The 21629-nt window shown below is 39.8% G+C and overlaps 1 protein-coding gene across 1 annotated transcript in view; it reads right to left on the bottom strand.

The window, feature by feature from the left end:
* The window catches only part of LOC132115863 (F-box/LRR-repeat protein 7-like), a 58029-nt gene extending 38240 nt beyond the window's left edge, over positions 1-19789 (bottom strand). Inside the window, exons 1-2 of the mRNA XM_059524253.1 lie at positions 19426-19789; positions 7499-7588 (exon numbers count right to left, since the gene is read on the bottom strand). Coding sequence (XP_059380236.1) covers positions 7499-7588; positions 19426-19462 — 127 coding nt within the window. The 5' untranslated portion in view covers positions 19463-19789. The remainder of the gene's footprint in view (positions 1-7498; positions 7589-19425) is intronic.
* Between the last annotated feature and the right edge of the window lie 1840 nt (positions 19790-21629).

Below are 21629 nucleotides of genomic sequence, written 5' to 3'. Positions count from 1 at the left end.
AATTTTTCCATACCCGACCGCGTGTCTGGTTATTTTAACTCCATTTAATAAGCAGGAGTTGGTTCTATCACTTCAATGTGTACTTTATCACAATCTAGACCGTGTTTACTTGTCTGATTGTTTGATTATTTTTAAATTCTGAGGAATATGACTCTGAGAAGTCAATATATCACTATATGTGTACTTTATCACAATCTAGACCGTGTTTACTTGTCTGATTGTTTGATTTCACTAAATTCTGAGGAATTTGGATTGCATTAGATTCTGAGGAATCTAATGACTGTTATCTAACTTCGAGAAGTTCAATATATCACTTCAATGTGTATTGTATCACAATCCAGACCGTATTTACTTGTCTGATTGTTTGATTTCATTAAATTCTGAGGAATATAATGACAGTTATTTGACTCATGAAGTTAGATGTACTGGAGGGACTGCTGGGCGGGAGCAGCCCCCTCCGCGTACAAACAGTCACGACTACATAGGGCAGCCCCTACTGGGGTAGAGCGGTGTCCACCTCATTACACGGTGCCCGTCTCACCTCAGTGCCCTCGGGAGGTGGGTCTGCCAACCCTGCCGGAGTTTCAGGGTGCAGCGGCCTCCAGCGAGCACTACTCAGTTATTTCCGCCCGTGAGCGTAGCGGAGCTGGGATGCTCACCTCCCCTTTGGGGGCCTCTTACTCCAGAGATCAGTCTCGAGAGACTGATTCCCTTAGTACATTAGCTAGCAGCGTGGAAACTACTGCCAATGTATCTCAATGGGTCCTGCGCACAATGGAAAGACAATAGTCGGCCTCCTGCAGGCTCTGGTTATGGAACAAAAAGTGAATACCCCTTTTAGGAAGGAAGCCATCGAGGTGGTCCCTCCTCTAGTCAGGGAGTCCGGGTTTTATAGCCGGTATTTCATAGTTCCAAAGAAGGATGGGGAGTTGCGTTCGATCTTAGACTTATGTCATCTAACCTCTCAGTAATGTCACTGAAGTTCAAAATGCTCACTGTCAAACAGATTGTAGCTCAAATCAGATCCGAGGACTGGTTTGTCACAATAGATCTCAAAGACGCATACTTCCATATCCATCCTTCCACAACACAGGAAGTTTCTGAGGTTCGCTTTCGGGGGCAAAGCTTATCAATATCGAGTACTTCCCTTTGGCCTCGCACTCTCACCCCGCACGTTCACGAAATGTATGGATGCGGCTCTGGTATCCCTCCGTATGCAGGGCATCCGCATTTTAAATTATATCGACGATTGGTTGATCCTAGCTCAATCAGAGCAGATGGCGGCTCGACATCGAGATGTCGTTCTCGCACACATGGGGGAGCTGGGTTTGAGACTAAATGCCAAGAAGAGTGTACTTTCTCCAGTTCAGAGAACCACCTATCTAGGCGTAGTGTGGAATTCGACCACGATGCAGGCACGCTTGTCTCCTGCTCGGATCGAGTCGATCCTCACATCAGTCGAGAGAGTCAAAGAAGGCCAGTCACTCACTGTCAAACAATTCCAGAGATTGTTAGGGCTGATGGCAGCTGCGTCCAACGTGATACCTTTTGGCCTGCTGTACATGAGACCCCTACAGTGGTGGCTCAAGTCCAAGGGCTTTTCCCCGAGGGGAAATCCACTTCGAGTTATCAAGGTCACGCGGCGGTGCCTTCGTGCCTTAGACATGTGGAAGAAACCTTGGTTCTTGAATCAGGGCCCGGTGCTGGGAGTTCCTTGTCGCCGTGTAACGCTAGCGACAGATGCGTCCCTCACCGGTTGGGGTGCGGTCATGAGTGGCCACCCTGCCCGCGGTCTGTGGAGTGGTCGCCATCTGATATGGCACATCAATTGCCTAGAGATACTAGCCAGTGTTGGGGAGTAACTAGTTACATGTAACGGCGTTACGTAATTCAATTACAAAATTATTGTAACTGTAATTAGTTACAGTTACTAAGAAAAAATGAGTAATTAAATTACAGTTACTTATGAAATTTTGAACGATTACAAAGTGGATTACATTTGAATATTTACACACATCCACATACAGATTTAACTGATTTCTTTCCCAAATTGCACTGACTATTCTGAGACATACCACCCTAATAATTTCCGGGATGCGGAAACACAAGTCTAGTTTGTAGAATCCAGTCATAAAAATGGAATGCCTAGCGCGGACGGAATATGCCACATTTTGGATGACTAAATCAAAACTAGGTCAGTACACTTGAATCAAAACATGACATGGACTAGTGTCTGTGAATATTAAGCCCCAAAAATGCAATATATGACTCCTGCACGTTCTGCGTGTCTGTGGAAATCAGGCGCGGACTGGACACCGGGAGAACCGGGACAATTCCCTGTGGCTTCGCAGCCGATTTTGCCCGCTATTTTAATATCATTATTTTATAATAGCCTGCCGAATGTACTTAAGCGATCATTTGCGAATCCGCCATTTGATAATTAAATCTCTAATAAATCATGAAGTGTTAGTCATGACTCGCGCGCTCTCCGCACCTCCGCCAAACGGTTTGGATAAGACTCCGAGTAATCAATGCGAGAGAGAGAGTGGACTGTGGAAGCGCACAGCTGGAGCAGAGAAGCAGAACTCCTGTTCAGGGTTTCAGGTCAGTTTCATCTGTAAAGATGCTTTTTTGTCTTTGTTTTTTTATTTATTTAATCAAGCAGCAGCACGTTGCTCATCAGTCATCACTCAAAATAGGCTACTATATAAAGGACATCATTATTATCTGTAGTAATGTTACAGTAGTAATTTAGCTGAAAAACAATCAGATTTTTTTTATAGGTTTAGGGGGAGCTACGGACAGACAACAACAACAGTTTTAATATATTACTATAAATCCAGAGAAAATAGTTACTATTGTTTAACTGTGGTAACCAAAAATTTAAAATGATTTTACAAATTGAGTTATTTAAAAATAAATACAAATCCATTTGCAAAAAACAAAACAAAACAAGGTTATTGTATAGGCTAAAAAAAGCATGGTAATTTTTTGTAAGGGAAAAACATGACTCGTGTACAGTATTAGGATTTTTCTATAAAGATATTGTAGTATTGTAGAGTATTGTATTGCAAAGTATAGTTTTGTTCAATCTTGAGTTTTAAAGTCATGAGAGAGATGGATAACAGGGCAAAATAAAGAGACTGAAGAGAAAAATGGAAGTGAATGTGCAGTTCAGAAGAGAACTTTTAATTATTTTGCATGTCCCCAAATTAAAGATTTAAACCTTTTTTTATCTCAGGTCCATACCAAAAATAGTTTTGTCCATGAATTTGTTTGTATGAGTTTGAATTTTCCAGTCTGAATTTTTTTCCCAGTCCGCCCCTCCTGTAAATTAATGGCAAAGACATGAAAGACATATATTGAAATATTTCCTCCCTGACCTGAGAGGTCACCATGTGTTGGTGCGCACCGACAACACATCAGTGGTCTCTTATATCAATCACCAGGGGGGTCTGCGTTCGCGCCCCTTGTACAAGCTGGCACACCAGATCCTTCTGTGGTCCCAGGACAAACTCCTCTCGATCAGAGCAGTGTATATTCCTGGGAGATTGAATGTGAGAGCAGACATACTGTCGAGACAGGGGCCGAGGCCCGGGGAATGGATGCTTCACCCCGAGGTGGTGAAGCAGATATGGAGAGTATTTGGCACAGCCCAGGTGGACCTCTTTGCGACTCAGGAGACATTGCAATGTCCCCTCTGGTCCTCTCTAGTTCATCCGGCTCCTCTGGGACTGGACGCTATGGTACAGACCTGGCCGAGGCTTCGTCTGTACGCTTTTCCCCCTATCGCTCTGCTCCCGGGAGTTCTGGCGAGAGTACGCTGGGACGGGGCCCGTGTACTACTAGTAGCCCCGTTCTGGCCGGGCCGAGTATGGTTCTCAGATCTAGTCTCGCTCCTCGACGGCTCTTCGTGGGAGATACCGATCAGGACAGACCTACTCTCACAGGCGCAGGGCACGATAATTCACCCTCGCCCGGAGTTGTGGAAGCTATGGGTGTGGCCCCTGAGGGGGCACAGCTGTTAGCAGCTGGTCTCTCAACCGAGGTTGTTGAGACCCTACTCCAATCCAGAGCTCCCTCTACGAGGAAACTGTACGCCCTGAAGTGGAAGCTCTTCACTTCATGGTGCAGAGACTGCCAGCTTGACCCAGCAGACTGCCCAGTTGGTACAGTTCTGGAGTTTTTACAAGCCAGGCTCTCTGCGGGGTTATCCCACTCCACCTTAAAGGTTTACGTGGCGGCCATAGCTGCTTTCCATGTCCCTTTCAATGATCAGTCAGTGGGTAGACACCCCCTAGTTACAGGTTTCCTCTGCGGTGCGCTGAGGCTGAGACCTCCAGTATGATCCCGTGTTCCCCCCTGGGATTTGGTTGTGGTTTTAGAGGCTCTTTGTAAAGCTCCATTCGAGCCAATACAAGATATCTCAGATAGACATCTGACACTTAAAACTGCCCTGTTACTGGCAATCACCTCACTAAAGAGAGTTGGAGATCTTCAGGCCCTTTCGGTGGCCCCTACTTATTTAGACTTTGCCCCTGGTATTTGCCCCTCACTCTACTCGGGGTATGGCGGCCTCCAAGGCCTTCTCAGCAGGTGTGTCCCTCTAGGACATCTGCAAAGCTGCGGGGTTGTCCATGCCCTCCACATTTGTCCGATTTTACGATCTTGACATGCGAGCCACGCCGGGCTCTTCTGTTCTCTCGTCTTAGCTGTGCTCTTTGACTACACACTAGGCAGGGATTTGGAAGTCTGGCAGCGTGGGCACATCGTTCCCCAAAAGCGTTTCGACGCAGCTCGAGTTCCTGAAAAGGAACGTCCCAAGGTTACGTATGTAACCCTAGTTCCTTGAAGGAACGAGACGCTGCGTCCTAGAGCCATACTCCCGGCACCCCTGCCGGCGCTTGCTTCCCTACTCGAAGCTGAAGCCAGCTGCACGGCACGTGCTTTTATAGCTTCCTGGTCGCTACGTCACCCCGCCCGTGACGTCACGCCTTTCCGATGGACTGATTGCACACGATATTCAGAGTCGGTCTCGTCAGGGACGTTCCCCAAAAGCGTTTCGACGCAGCGTCTCGTTCCTTCAAGGAACTAGGGTTACATACGTAACCTTGGGACGTTTTTCAAGTGTGCTATTAGTATACTTCTTTTAAACTAAAAATAGGAAAGTATGCTTTTAGTTTACTTTTTATGTACTTGGAAAATGGGCTTTATGCATGAAATGGGCTTTATGTACTCCTCAGAAATATACTTAAAATTACATTTAAGTATACTTGACTTATACCTACAAAATTTCTAAATATTTTTGAGTTATACTCCTAGAATCCATGTTTTCATTTTTATACGGTAGAGGTCGCTAGTACACATCTTCTGCACAGAATTTAAAAAAAAGACAAGTGAAGAAGAAAAAAGAAACAACAGATACTAACACATGTAATCTAGCATGATCATCTGACATGAAACAGCATCAAAACTGTAACGTTATGGAATAAAATGTTGACCGATGAAGAGGTTATAATTACAGTCAAGCTTTGGGGTGTTGATCGACTCCATCTATGTTATGATTATCATTCTGAAACCAATTCATAGTCTTTTTTCAGCTTTTTGTTCAAAATGATATTTCCTTATTTTTTATGAAACTTACCCTCATTAAAGTGTTTCAAAAAAGAATGCATGAAGCTAGAATAAAATGTTTTTGATTACAAGCAGATACCCTGTTCTTTCTTTGGATGTTTTCTATGTTCAGATATTCATACAACAAAATATATACACATTAAAACCTAAATAGGGACATAGTTGTATACTTAAAGTATAATGTAAAGTTCACTTAAAGAAAACTTACTTGCAGTATAAATCTACTAAACTAGTAGTTTACTGAGACTATACTTCAAAGAGTACAAAGTATTTAATTAGTAAACTAGCAGTATACATATAAGTTCACTTTTAGTATAATTGCAGTACAATCTACAAAGATAGAGGTTAACTAGTTGTGTACTCAAAGTTTCCTACTGTTATACTTATATATACTAGAAAGTGGGCCAATTTAGTCCCAAGGAGTATTGAAACCGTACACTTGCAGAAGTGTACTATTAGAACACTGATATGTGTATACTTGTTACATAAAGTATACTTAAAAATATACTTTAACTTTACTTAAGTTTACTTAGGAAAATAAACTTGAAGTATACTACTTTTTGGTAAGGGTATCTTTGACAAGCTATAAACTTGTAAATGTTGAACTAACTATAAATATGTTAACAGTTCAATTAACTTAATTAGCTATAAAATATCAACAGTCTAACTAATTTCACTAGTTATAAATATGTTACAGTAACTAGTTAAAACAAATTGACAATTCAATTAACTTAAACTAGCTTTAAACAAAAGACAGTTGGACTAATATAAACTTGTTGACAATTTAACTTACTTTAACTAGATATAAACATGTTGAGAGTTTAACTAATTTCCCTAGCTATGTCAACAGTAATTGCTCAGCAATTTTCTTTTCTAATTTATATGTAAATGATGTAAACAGACTCTAGATAAAGACAGTTATTGCATTATCAGTCAAGTCTCTGACACGTTTTGTAATGCAACGACGTGTGAAATCAAGCCTGAGCAGTAAGAAGTGTCTGCGTTCACAAACTTCTGTAGAGTATGTTGTGGTGAAAAGCATTAAATAGTCCAGAGACAAAAACAAACATGTTGAATAAATGTTTCGTAAACATGCGTATGTGGTTGGCGACGAGGTGATGGTTGAGCTCCGTTCTCGGCACCCAGCAGAAGGAGATCCCATGCCAAATACACAGTAAAAATATTTACAAGCTTTTTGCAGACATAATTTATGCTAATGAAACTAAAAAGGCTATGGAACCAGTAAATGAACGAGTTTGTTTAAACATGCACAGATAAATATAACAACATGGGTCAAATAGTTACCCATAATGGAAAGGAACACAAGAGGAACGTCGTAATTGTTAGCCCTATCATGTTACAAAACAACAGTGAAGTAATCTTATATGTGGAATATATCTGCGGGAGAGGTCATGTGGTACATGAGAATCTATGATGCATAGGCCAAGAGAAACTCACACAGGGATTAACAGATTTACTGTCTTTTTTATAAGCTGTTTCCACAGTACAGCACGGGGATGCAAAGGGTGCAATCCACACCACAGTAATGTAAAAACATCTCAATGATGTTTTCCTAATTTTAAGAGAGCCTCTAAGCAAAACAGCCACACACGCTCTGCGGTCCTGCAGCTAATATCCAGATATTAACCTGCCCTGGGGATTTTTCCTCTCCGCTGGCTCACAAGACAAATGGCCCACAAGTTAGCTCTGATGGGAATGTCAAGTTTTTTTTCAATTGCCAGGTTATCCTACGAGTACGCTCTAAATTGTTAAGCATTTCATAAAGGGAGAGAGAGGGCAGAAAGGAAGGGCGAATGGGAGTTAAGCAGGCATTTTGGCTCATAATGAAGACCAGATGGTTTACCTTCACTGGTAGCCACATTCTTGGGAGCTTTGGTGGGCGTATGATCAGTGCTGGAGCTCACATCGGAGGAGATACTGGAGCTACCCTTGCCTGGGACAGAAGGGAAGAAGGAAATAACGTTTTGAGAAAACAGTTCATTTTGGAGATCATACTTGACTGCATGCACTCGCGATCTGTACGGTCAGCTCCATTGGCCGACTGCTGTGCAGTTTCACAGAAGGGTGGGGTGCAACGGTTCCCACTGTAAGTCAATATTATAACAGATGCAATAAAAGTACGATCGGACATTTTGGCCCCATCACTCATTCACTTGCTGAACCATTTCTGAAAGCAAGGAAACTCCTCTTGTTCTTAATCCAAAACAAGGTCTGAGGTTTTCATGATTAAAGATTTGGAGAGGAACTCATTACTCAGTGCTCATCAGGAATGCACTGAAGCTGAGCAAAACCCTTCGGTTTACGTCTTCCTGCCAAGACAATATCCGTGACTGGAACAATAGATGGAAGAAATCACTTTAGTATCTCCAACACTGGCAGAGTCTGCAGTTTCGCTAAGATCCTCCAAGACAGATTTATCTATCATACATTAGGACATAAATATGGCCACTGTGCAAGAGAATGAGCGGAGACCATTCATGACGACTTGAGGTTATTTAAGAGGGCGAATAAGTTCGATACTTGCACATTAGCTCACATTTGTGGATCTGAAGGTTGGATTGGTGTTGTAATAAAAGTGTGGTCATTCACAGCCTGGAACGGAGAACTAGACATAAATCAACATCACTACCACCACCCTTAAGATTATGGTTCCCTGTTCGCAGGAACAAGCCAGTGTTAACTGCCTGATTTGCATTTGGATTTCCATGTAGGCTGGCATGAGTAAGTGCTTATTTGGTGCTGGCCTAGCTGGTATGCTATTCACCAGCAAAACCCTTGTTGTGTTTAAACTGATCGAAATATTGATGCATGCAAAGTTTTGACTCATGGATGTTACAACTATTGAGTAGGGGTCAAACCAACTGTCCCATATGTTTACACCAATTTGACACTTTGAAAAACTCCAAAGAAACAGAAAACTTTGTAAAACACATAAAATCCGAAATACATGAGAACTTAGGACTCAATTTTTACTTGAAACTGAGACTTGTCTTCTGAATCATCCAAGGTGTAAGTGTGTGCATGTTTGTTAATTTGGCAGGGTTGATTTATGGCATGTCATCCTCTGTCAGGTCATAAACGTGAACCACAAGCGGCTCCATGTGAGCAGAGCACAGTCTTCATCCCACAAACACCATTCCCTCTGTAAACAAGTTCCCTTTAACACACATCCATACATCTCTCTAATGCTCTTTTCACACATATAAAAAGGTCACGGAGTTGCTGTATTTAGTTGGTCGTTGCAAATCGCTATATGTGAGAACGCCCCTTTACATGCTGCCAACATACGTCCACCCTGAAAAGCTGTTGTGTGAAGGTCTTTCAAACAAGCTGTCAGATTACCACTGATGCATTGAACGACTCAATGAACTCTTATCACCTCGGTCACGACAGGAAAAACAGCAGGATAACGTGAGCTGCACTGAACGCAGCGTGACGACGTGTTGCAATGACATCAGTGAGCCAGAACATCTGCTTCATGTGACTCATTCGTCAAGTGGACCCCATGTGCTCTGCACGCTTTGAATTACAACCAGATATGGACGCTGTTATTATGATGTTGCTAGTCGAAGCTTTCACAAAGCTTAAAGTCTTCAGTTTAATCAAAACGGATGATGAAACTATTACTTTGCTGCTAAAAGAGACACAGCAGCGTTCTTACTCAGAATCAAGAGCTAAAACCACGGATATTTGCTGAAAGATCTGCTTTTGTAATTTTTTACAGGCGATTTTCTCATGTATAGGATACAAATGTGGCCTAAAATGTATAAAGTATATGATATGATATGATATGATATGATATGATATGATATGATATGATATGATATGATATGATATGATATATGATGCGATGCTCTGACAGATTTGCTTTTTCAGTACAAAGATAAATATAGAAATTGGTCATACTCAAAATGTTGATTTTAAGACTTACTTGAATTAAGCTGTTTTTTGTCCTGTAAAAACTTTAGATTTCTTTAATCTTTCATTTGAACATTAAACAGTGTAACACTGATTTTTTGTAACCTTTTATAATTTATCATTAGACCTTGCGCTAATGCACAACCCTGTTAAACAAAGAAACAATAAATAAATAAATGCAAAACAATGTAGAACCAAACCATTTCATATTTTGTATTATTAAAATATTTAATATATTGTTGATTAAGTTATGACAAGATTTATTTCATAACTAATGTCATGCATAATAATCACCATATTTTGAGAATGACCCACCTAATTTGTGTGAACAAGTTGTGAACATTCATCATTTACCAAAATTGTCTTTAATGCACAGATGAGAAGGCTACGTGACAACTACCAATGGGCAATAGAGAAGACATTAAAGTTTACAAGATCCATCACCTGATAGATACAGTGGGATTCAGCTGAAACGGCAACTAGCAACCAACAGTACAGCAGTTTAATTATTCTCAGTGTAAACGTCCTTATGACTGCCAGATCATTGATTTGAAATCCTTCTTTGCTTTTGGACGGGTGCTGAACTTTAACTTAACTCTGACCTGTAAAAAAGATGGCTAGAAAATCCAAAAGTCTTCACTTTCTCCTACCAAACTAGGAAGAAAGAGCTCTGCTTCACTCTGAAAATAAATCTGAATCATTAAGCTGTCAGTCGCTTGCCATCCCGAGCACATCACGTAAAGGGAGAAATGACAAAGGAGATTTCCTTCAAATTTTCACAAACAGTTCATCACTCATGGCCTGAGTGGCCAGTGCTGCTTTTGATCCAGTGACCCTAATCCATAAGTCATATTAGAGCTCTTTTCCTCCATGATGGAAATTTCAAATACTCCTAAGTATTCCAGATGGAGACTAAATGAGGATTGTCCTAAGCACACATTCCCACATTTGACTTGATTTATACCCATTCACTGACAATACAGGCCCTGCATTTATAAAAAACAATCTACCCAGCGGCCACAAAACACATTTGGACATTTAAGTGAATCTTAAAATTGCATGAACGCAAAGCAAAATATCCAACCATGTGGCATCTGCAAACAAACGATGGTAATAGTAAAGGTGATTTAATCCAAATCATTTTTGGGTGCCACATAGTTTAGAGCCTTGGAGCAATGTTTAGAGCAATGCTACATTTCTCCAAATCTGATGAAGAAACAAACTCATCTACATCTCCGATCATCTGAGGATGAGTAAATTTTGAGCTAATTTTCATTTTTGGGTGACTAAGTGGAAGCAAATAACAGTTTGAGGTTTGCTTTTATTGTTTTGCATTGTGAAATTTCGTTTGGAATGGCTGTATTTGGGTTATTATGGTATATTATCAAAAATATCCATTTATTTATAAAGCCCTTTACAACACTCAAGGTGACTAAAGCGCTTTCCAATAAGAGCAAAATAAAACAGTTTAAAAAAGCATAAAACTACAACTAAATAAGTAGAATAGAAAACAATAAAATACACAAAAATGTCACAACATTGCTAGGTATTAAAAGCCGGTCTAAATAAATAAAAGTTAATAAAATAAAATAAAAGTCATGTTTTTTTCATTCTGCTACATGTGTGGACATACAGTGGAATGAAATACATAAATACAGATATACAACAATTAAGTAAAATAATATAAACCTATACACAACTAACTGACAGATTTTGACTTTAAATATTAAACTATATATAAATGTTTACCTATATGTGGCAGATTGGGTAAGTTCCCTCCCCCTGCATTTAAAATATACAACTTGTCTTGCTGACCAATTGTTGGTTTGTATGATTCATTTCTTTTACAAATAAGTTATTTGATTTAAGTAAATTTTAATTCTTTGTTTTTAGGACAAACCATTTTTGTTGGGGGTGTTCCATCTTGTGTTGGTTGGGATGATCCTTTCCAACATGGAGCAGGATTAAGACGGCACTGCTGTTTTGTTGCTTCGTTTTGCTTGCTATTATGTGACAATTGTCTTGTTGATTTTAAGCATTGTGCATGTTTTATAAAATGTGGTGTTTTGTGTGTGTTAGACCCCTGTGTCAGGAGGCTGGCTGTATTAGAGCCTTGGTGGAGGTGTTTCAAGCACTGAGATTGGATTGCCGCTTGTGACCACTTGCCACGTGTGTGGTTTTAAGAATCACTTTACAGCTTGCCCACCTGGCCACGGGTAAGTTTTAGTCATTTTGTCTTAAGTGTTTTTACTATTGTAAACCTAATAAACATTTGTGTACACTAATACCTTTTTGTCTCTGCCCTCCCTGGTAATGAACCTGCGTGTCTAAAATCTGTTAAGCGGTTAGTTCCCTTCACTTTAAAGGGGTGGCGTAGTCCACATTGGTAAAATAATCACTTTAGGGCTTTGGTATTCCTAGGGTGAACTAATCTCCTCCCGCTCTGCTACATATACATAAACAAAAAAATACAAACCATACAAATGCTACACAGAAACACTGTACCTAAACACAACTAACCTACTGACAGATTTTGAATCTGATTATACTATACATATAAATGTTTACCTATACATGGACTGAAAAAGTAAAATGTATAGACCATACAAATGCTTCACATAATACTATACATGTGCAAAGAGAAACATAGTCCAGCAGTTGGCTGGGGAACAGTGCAGGATGATTTGTAGTGCATGAGTTTGTAAACACACATATTACTGCGTATTTTGTGAGATTATATACACAGCAGTGTGTATAAAGTGACTAGTGTGCATAGAGGAGAGATGCACCAAAAAAAAAAGTCTCGGACAGTTTTTCTGTGATGTGGAATGTCTGGGGGGGGGGGGGGGGGGGGGGATGGTCCATGTTTCAGGAGGTAGCTGGTTAATGTGGGGTTTCAGAGGAGGGCAGGGTGATTGAGTTCAGGGCTTTTGCTGATGAGATCTACCACAATTGTCATCCTCAAACTTGATGATGTGGTTGGAGATGAACTTTGCAGTGCAGTTGTGGGTCAGCAGCGGGCTGAGCACACAGCCTTGTGGGGCACCTGTGCTCAGTGGTTGTTAGTGCTCGAGGTTTTGATGTTGCTGACACGGACTGACTGAGGTCTTCCAGTTAGAAAGTCCAGGATCCAATTACAGAGGGAACTGTAAATGCCCAGCAGTTTTAGTTTGTTGATGAGTTGTTGTGGTATTGTGTTGAATGCTGAGCTGAAGTCAATGAACCGTATTCTAACATCGGACTCTTTATTTTCTCTAGATGGGTAAGAGCCAGGTGGAGGAAATTGCATCGTCTGTAGAGTGGTTTGGACGGTATGCAAATTGTAGTGAATTGAGTGTGTTGGGGAGGCTGGTTTTGATGTGCATGACTAACCTCTCAAAAAACTTCATGATTGGAGTCCGTCCTATGGGACGGTAGTTGTTTAGACAGGACACAGGTGATTTCTTTTATATTGTTGTGGATTTGATGTGGGGACAGCTGATATCTGTTAGGACATCTGTCAGCTGTTCAGCACAGTCTCTCAGTACATGGGCAGGTATGTCATCAGGACCTGCAGCCTTGGTGGGTTAATCCTAGATAGGGTTTTCCTTGCGTCGGCTGGAGATAGACAGAGCCCCTGTTCGTTGGAGGTAAGTGCAGTTTTTGTGCAGGTGTGTCTTTCTGCATGTGAATAAAAGTGGTTGAGTGCATCCGGGAGGGATTTGTCATTATCACAGGCCTGTGGTGGGAAGCATAGTTTTAAAAAGGCCAAGGTCAGTAATGGTGCACATATCAGGGGGAAGCTTGTTCCAGAGTCTGGGCCCAGCCACGGAAAAGGCCCGATCACCCCAGTGTTTGTTCCTTGACCTTGGGACTTCCAGCAAAAGTTGATTTGTTGACCTCAGAGCCCTTTTTATCTGACAAAGTGAACAAACATCTCAGTCAATAAGAAGAGGCGAGGCCTTTAAAAGCTTTACAATAAATAATACAAATTTTAAATAAACTCTGACCAAAACTGGAAGCTAGTGGAGCGAATAGAGAATTGGGGTGATGTGCAAAAATCTGCGTGTATTGGTTAAAAGGTAGGGCAACTGGAGAAGACTGAGGGACAACAGTGAGACACCAACATAAAGTGCATTACAGCGATCTATTCTTGAAGTGATAAAAGCATGAATAGCTTGCTAGAGGTCAGGGAAATGAAAAATAATTTAACGCTGGCCAAAAGACATAACCGAAAAAACTTGCTTTAACCACGCTGTCAATTTGTTAATTAAATTTCAGACTACTATCAAAAGCTACGCTAAGATTTTTGACAGCTGTTCCAAGCTTTGAAGGCAGTGCACCAAAATCAGAAGTCACAGACTCTTCAAATAAAACATATTCAGTATTTTCTTAATTTAAGTAAAGGACGTCATGCTCTAACAGTTTAATGTCATAAATGCAATCAATTAGCGACCCAACGGTGTCAAAATTTTTTGGCCTCATAGGCATTGTGCCTGGCCATAATTGACCCAAGAGGAGCATATAAAGTGGAAATAAAATGGGCCCGAGAATAGAGCCTTGTGGCACCCCTCAAAAGAGAGAAGTAGAGGAGGAGGAGTCCTTGACCACTACAGAAAAACTTTAAGGCCAAAAAAATTAAGGCAGGGCAGCAGGACTTCATGGTTCACTGTTTCAAAAGCCTCTGTGAGATCAAGTGGTACTAATATAACAGGGCACTTAGCATCAACAGAACAGTGCAGTGCTATGTTGAAATCTAAATCCAGACTGGAATTTCTCAAATATTTAATTATTTTTAAAAAGGACTGTAATTGTATAAAAACTACTTTTTCTAAAACTTTTAAAAAGAAAGGGCAAGTTGGAAACTGGTCTAAAAATAGATAAGACTGATGTTTGTTCCATGCTACTGTCCATCTCCAGGTGTGTTTCAGTGGTCAAAGATTAGTGGAGCCTCACTACTTCACGCCTTTCTTTAGGCTCTATGTCCTTATCCTAAATGAGAGGGATACATATTCATCTGTTAATTCTAGAGGGTGATGTCGAGGGAGTTTAATGAACATGTAGCTTGACTCTCCCACTGAGCTGAAATCAACATGAGCTGCAGTAGAAACAGAGTAATCAAAAGAGCCAAGGCGGACCGGACACATAATTGTTTTCTGGTTTGGAAAACAACTTCTCAAAAGCTTTCATATGTTTCCTGTCTTGTGCTTATGCAAAACACAAGGATAATTTTGCTAGGCCTGAAGAGAAATTCAAAATCGGGGTCAGATTGCAGAGTCCCAGATGCATAATGTATATCTTAGCATTTCATATGCAGTAAAAAGTGTTACAGAGACAGAATGATTCACTTGGCATCGTTTAGATGATTAAACTATATCATCTTCACATTTGTGCTTTGGCACTAAATACCTTATGATATTCTGTACAGTTGCAGGAAACAGAGTGTGATATTGTGTTTAAACAGTTCAGTGAGCAAGTAAAAATATAGCCAGTTGTACTTAAATATTATTTTTCCAAAAATTATCTGCACCTGCTTGGATCACGGTGGTCCAAAAGAAAAAAAAAAAACACTATGCATTGAACTCCTTTTACAAGTCTAACTTATTCTCAGAATTACACAAAATAAATGCACAATTGCATGTTTATTAAAGAGTTTATAAAATAAGAGTTTATAACTTTCAATTGTGCAATATAAACTCACAATTTAAAATTGTGAGATGCAAACTTGCATTTGCAAGAAAGAAAGTCAGCACTATGGGAGGAAAAGTAACAAATTACCCTTTTTTTCACTTATTCCATGGTGGAAACACATTTCCATAGTAACTGCTTCACACTCTATAAAAGAAATGCAAACGTGCTGAAGGCACACTCATGTACCTCCATTTACTGGTCTATTAAAATAAGAGAGACACAGCAAAGGTGCTGATCTCAGTTAAAACAAGGGGTTTATTAAATTTATATTCAGCTTGAGTTGTTATGATTATGGTGAGGTTAAAGTAGTAAGTAATCGGACATCTTCCCCACTAAATCAAACCACAAGTGGTGAAAGGAAGTGCATTTGAGACCCATCACTATCAGGTACACAGTGATCTGTTTCGCCTGACCACTTATGATCAAATCACACAAGACAAATATTAATGGCAGATGTAAACAAAGCCGGAGAAAGCTGACTTTGAGCAGTTTCACACACCCACAAGTGTTGAGTTTTACTCAAAACTACATAAAGTACACACATCTGCAAGGCACCATTACACAGGGCTGGAGGAGCACAAGACTGTTTGTAAATATCAGCGGTTACTTCTGGGATTAGAACTGGACAAAACTGCACCTCTATTCTGTGCTGCTAGTGGTACCATATGAAGTTACACAGATGATTACTGTTACCAAACAGGTTTCTCAATTATGGTTAGGATGTGTACAATACCTGGAAAAAGTTAATTGTTTGCATTTCCATTCACCTCAGTAGCTGTTGCTTATTTGAAACAAACCCCCTAGATGCCGTCTTTGCTTCTTGGGGACTCCGAATATTTGTCATGTGACCAATGGCTTGTCAAAAGCAGCAGACAGGGGAAAAAAAGTACAAATCCTACGCTAACCCAGGGTTATTATAGTTAACTAAACCATAAACAGTTATTTTAAATAAAGTAAACATTAAAGTAAACATAACTACATAGACATTATAAAACTAATAAAAAATGGCAAAAATTGTTAAATTAGCCTACTAAAGCTTTATCTAAAATGCAAGATCTGGAATGAAAACAGAATACATTAAATAAATAAGCGTTTACAATATTAAATATACTGAACAAAATTATAAACGCAACACTTTTGTTTTTGCCCCCATTTTTCACGAGCTGAACTCAATGATCTAAGACTTTTCTACGTACACACAAGGCTTATTTCTCTCAAATATTGTTCACAAATCTGTCTAAATCTGTGTAAGTGAGCACTTCTCCTTTGCCGAGATAATCCAGTTTTAGAGAATTTGCAAGTACATCCAAACGGCCTCACAACCGCAGACCACGTGTTTAACCACACCAGCCCAGGACCTCCACATCCAGCATCTTCACCTCCAAGATCGTCTGAGACCAGCCACACGGACAGCTGCTGCAACAATCGGTTTTCATAACCAAAGAATTTCTGCACAAGCTGTCAGAAACCGTCTCAGGGAAGCTCATCTGCTGTTCGTCGTCCTCATCGGGGTCTCCACCTGACTGCAGTTCGTCGTAACAGACTTGAGTGGACAAATGCTCACATTCGATGACGTCTGGCACTCTGGAGAGGTGTTCTTTTCACGGATGAATCCTGGTTTTCACTGTACAGGGCAGATGGCAGGCAAAGTTTATGGCGTCGAGTGGGTGAGCGGTTTGCTGATGTCAGTATTGTGGATCGAGTGGCCCATGGTGGAGTTGGGGTTATGGTATGGGCAGGTGTATGTTATGGACAACAAACACAGTTTCATTTATTGATGGCATTTTGAATGCACAGAGAAACCATGTCCAGATCCTGAGGCTCATTGTTGTGTCATTCATCCACGACCATCACCTCATGTTGCAGCATGATAATGCACGGCCCCATGATGCAGGATCTGTACACAATTCCTGGAAGCTGAAAACATCCCAGTTCTTGTATGGCCAGCATACTCACCGGACATGTCACTCATTGAGCAGGTACACCTGTGCAACAATCATGCTGTTTGTTTTGCCTTTAAATAGTCCAGATTTTTATCAAATGTGAAAAAATACAAATAAAAAAAAAAATAACAGAGAGAGACAGGGACAGCTAAGCCAACTCAAATTCAGTTGTCCGCGCAGATGAAGTGAGTAATGTAAGTAAGCAGTGTAAGGTAAGGGAGCAATGTAATATAATGTGATATAAGTGAGTAATGTGATTTTAAGTGAGCAGTGTAATACAAATGAGCTGCGTAATAATACAAGTAATGTTGAAAATAAGCAGTGTAATATAAGTGAGTTGTGTAAATAGTGATTTGTGTAAGTTCAATTATTTTTTTATTTAACTGATTTTGAAGTCAAATGTTTTTTTTGGGGTTTTTTTGGAAAACTACATCCTGCCGTCAGTCTTCATTTGCTGCCGAATTGTTAATACGCATATAGAAACAAAAGGAGAGCTAGAGATTGATTGTTAGATTTTTAATTAATACTACAACAGTTTCCTTTACATCTTTAACTAGCCGTTAAACTGTCAATTGAATGGGTGACCTAGTATCTTCATAGTAGCATCAGTGCTACTAAGTGTCCTAAAATCCCTAGCAGAAAGATGTTAGCAATTTAAAATAAGAGGTCTGTTGGAAGAACAAAGTTTTGGCTTCAAAAACTGTAAAAGTACTAAAAAGTTGCATTATTAAATTGACTTAAAGGCAGGGTAGATAATAAAAATGTATAAACAACTTTTTTTCCAAATTTGTTTAAACTTTATTTATATATCAATACATAATTAAAATGTAAGTACTCTGAAAAAGAAAGTATAAAAATCGAGTGTCTGTAGACCTCTCACGACTGTTTTAAAGACAGCTCATTATTTCCATTCACTCCACCCCCTCCCTTCTGGGCTCCTATAGATTATTTATCGTCACTACTACGGCTCGCTAAGTAATGTTATGTTAGCTGTATTACGCAGCTACGTGTGCTAATGACACATGCTTCATGAAAAAAATATGTATAATCAAAATACAAAAAGAAAGATTTACCTGTCCAGCAGAAATAAAGCCATCAAGGAGTCACTTTTCAGCCCCTTGAGTTCCCTCAGTTCTCGCCATCGCTGGAAAGCCACGCCGATATTAACTCGCGTTTTATTTCTTTGTTTATCCAAAGACTTTTTGTTCATTGCCTTTTCTTGTACTGTTACTGTCTTCCTTTTTTTGCCTGGTTTGCCTTCACTAACTGCATAGGCTGGTACTGTGAATTTTGCTTGCTGTTTCTCTGCCATTGTTTTGGTATTCCTAGGATCCGTGCCTTTTGAATTCCTCAAATCAAACGTGCGCGCGCAAGTGGGCAGGTCATGTGTGGCAAAAGGGTGGTTGCCATGGTTACGAGAGAGTGACAGTCGCCTAAGCCAATCCTATGTTTCGTCCCGAAATGGAAATAATGAGCTGTGTTTAATACAGATTAAATGGTCTAGAGTCACTCGATTTTTATACTCTTTTTATCAGAGTACTTACATTTTAATTATGCATTGATATATATAGAAAGTTTAAACAAATTTGGAAGAAAGTTGTTTATACATTTATTACCTACCCTGCCTTTAAATCCAGGAAAACTGGCTAAAAAGAGAATGCCTTGGTGTCCTGTTGTATCTATCGCTGTGGAATCGCATGTATTAAGTAGTGGGCGTGGTCTGTAGCTTTCTAGTAGGCGTGATTAGTAGATAGTATCTTCTTGTGGGCGTGGTTTATTATTGATGGATGCAGACACTTTTTCCAGGTAACCCCGCCCCCAACTACACGCAACTATTAATATTAATTAATATAATATAATATTAATATAAATATTTTTGAGGTTTTACAGGTAGGATTTATTTATTTAATTTTTATACCACGTTTTATGGTTGTTACCAGGTTCACTTATACTTTATCTTCGAACAGCCACACCCATCGATTTCGCTGTCTTAGTGCAACTAGTACTATTCATTCATTAACAATTTTTAACATTACATTCCAGATATTTAAAATCAACAAAGCTGCACAAAACAAACATTTCGACATCATCAGAATGTGCTCAATGTATTGCAACTCATCCAGGGCAGCTCTGTATCAGTATTTCAGCAACTAAAAGTCCATGCCAGTTACTAAAAACCACCATTTGCAATGCTTAACGAATTGAAGGTGAAGTGTTTTAGGTCTTGGAGATCACGTACCTTCACTCCCACACTGTTTGCCGTTGTTCGCACCCATCCTGAAGAACACATAGTCTCTCCTCACAATCACGGATCTAAAGCAGTGAGGTTACAAGGGAAGTCCTCGTGCACGCACAATATAGCTCCATTAAGGGAACAGACGGACTATTCTCTGTAACGCAGCATTCAGAAAGCAGAACGAGCAGAATCCTGGCAAAACCTGACAACGATCTTCTCGAAAAGAGCATTCATTACTGGAGAGAAGCTGCTCGGGTCTCTAGCGGACTCCGACAGATGTGTGAAGAGAAACTGACCTGAACTCAGTGTGACTGATGGAGGGGCTGGACCACCTTAAAGAGACCCTCTGAAGTTTAGAGCGTTTCGAGGATAAGAAAAATAATACAAAGAATGCATAACATGATACAGTTATAGCCCATTGGATACTTAAGTAGCACTTTTACAAACGTTCTAAGACCGATTAAAGAAAACTGAAGTAATAAATATAATGGAACACAATATGTCAATGTGAGATCTTTTTTTTTTTTTGAAAAGCAAAATGACAAAGTTTTAAAGTTCTATCTAAGCATGAACTCACTTGTGTTAACTTTTTCAGGAAACAAGACTTTGTATGTTAAATTTTTGTGTTTGTATTGGAAATAAATATACGGAGTACAATGTATGCAACATTTAATTGCATGACTTCAAGACTTTTTGCACAAATTTAAGACCTTTTTAAGCCTTAAATAGCAGAAAGGCGAATTAAGACTTCAGACAGAAAACCTGATTACATGTGCTTGCGGTCATCGAGGTTTAGTGCACTAGGTTCATAGTTCCTATAGTGCCATGTGAGAACTTGTGGGAAACTGACTTCTTGTTCACTTAAATCTGATGAAAATACATTGCAAATTTGTTTGCATCTACGAGCACAGATGTCACTTTATAAAATATTTGGATTAACAAACTGAACTGAGTACTGCAGCATTTCAGAATTGTGTTATACTCGAGGGGCCATTAATAAAATAATATATTAATATCGGTAGCACAACATGTTTCCTTTTTAACCAAACTAGTCTGTATCTTTACAGTGTGTTCTATTGTTAGTTAGGCTTCCTGTGCAGAATAAATCCATCTGGGACTATTAGCAGAAGCCTTTTACTCTGAACAAAACCGGAATCATACACAAGGGTATTTTAGTCTAGGAATGACTTCCATGAAACTCCCATCAATTAGTAAATGCCTGTGACCTTTATGTTGAAGCGACAATACAGAGTTTCTTATTGTTTGCGCGTGCTGACATTGTGTTTTTGTGCTGGTGGCCCTGAATGGGTGGACATGTATTGTTTTAGACGTCAACATCTCTGTCTCTATCAAATTCCTATTATGACAAAGGTGAACACACTCTTCATTCTGGGACGAATGATATGTTCGGACCACATATTTTAATAAAGATCTTTCTAAATACCAATGGCTGTTGTTAATTATGTATTCATTTATTATCCATCTATCAAACACAGATCTGAGCAGAGTCTGTAAAACATGCAGAGTTGCACAAAAGTTATTTTTCTTGGAACCAAGTTTGAGAAAACTTTTAGCCTCTACTTTTGACTGGTCTGTTTGGCTTGCATGGTACCAATCAGCGGTCTGTTGGCTGTCTGGACTGAGGTCAAATGCCAAGCCAGAGAAAGCCTTTAGAGCCAAATGCTCTGCAACCCAAGAACGCTATCTACTTCCTGTCTCTGATGCAGGCTGGCACACACACACACACACACACACACACACACATGTGCAGATGTGATAGCACAACAACAGGAAGAAAACCTTGAGCCAGCTGCTCAAAATGTGGTTTTGAAAACGGCTGTGAAACCTGAGACTTGGAGAGAACTTTAAAGGTCAGATATTGAAGTTGCAGTCTGAGGTTTTAATCATAATAAATATTTCTTCCTTTTGGAGGATGGGGTGCAAATCATTAAAAACTAAAACAAACAAAAAACACTCAGTTTAAAGGAGGCATTTGACCAGAAGCAGAAGGCCAGGTTTATGCTCCAGACTCCCCAAAGTTAGCATTTGTAGTAATGTATCAGTTATTATTGCCGAAACCTTGATGACCTATGACCTATGATGTCACAATGTCTCTGTCATCACATCACCTGTTGGGGGTAGTAATACATTACTAATAATGAGAGTTACATAATCAGATTACTTTTTCAAGTAACTAGTAAAGTAAT

Source organism: Carassius carassius, chromosome 35 (genome assembly GCF_963082965.1).
Source record: "Carassius carassius chromosome 35, fCarCar2.1, whole genome shotgun sequence".
In the NCBI taxonomy this organism is placed as follows: Eukaryota; Metazoa; Chordata; class Actinopteri; order Cypriniformes; family Cyprinidae; genus Carassius; species Carassius carassius.
Note: the sequence above shows the minus strand (reverse complement) of the source record. Positions and strands in the feature narration are given on the sequence as shown.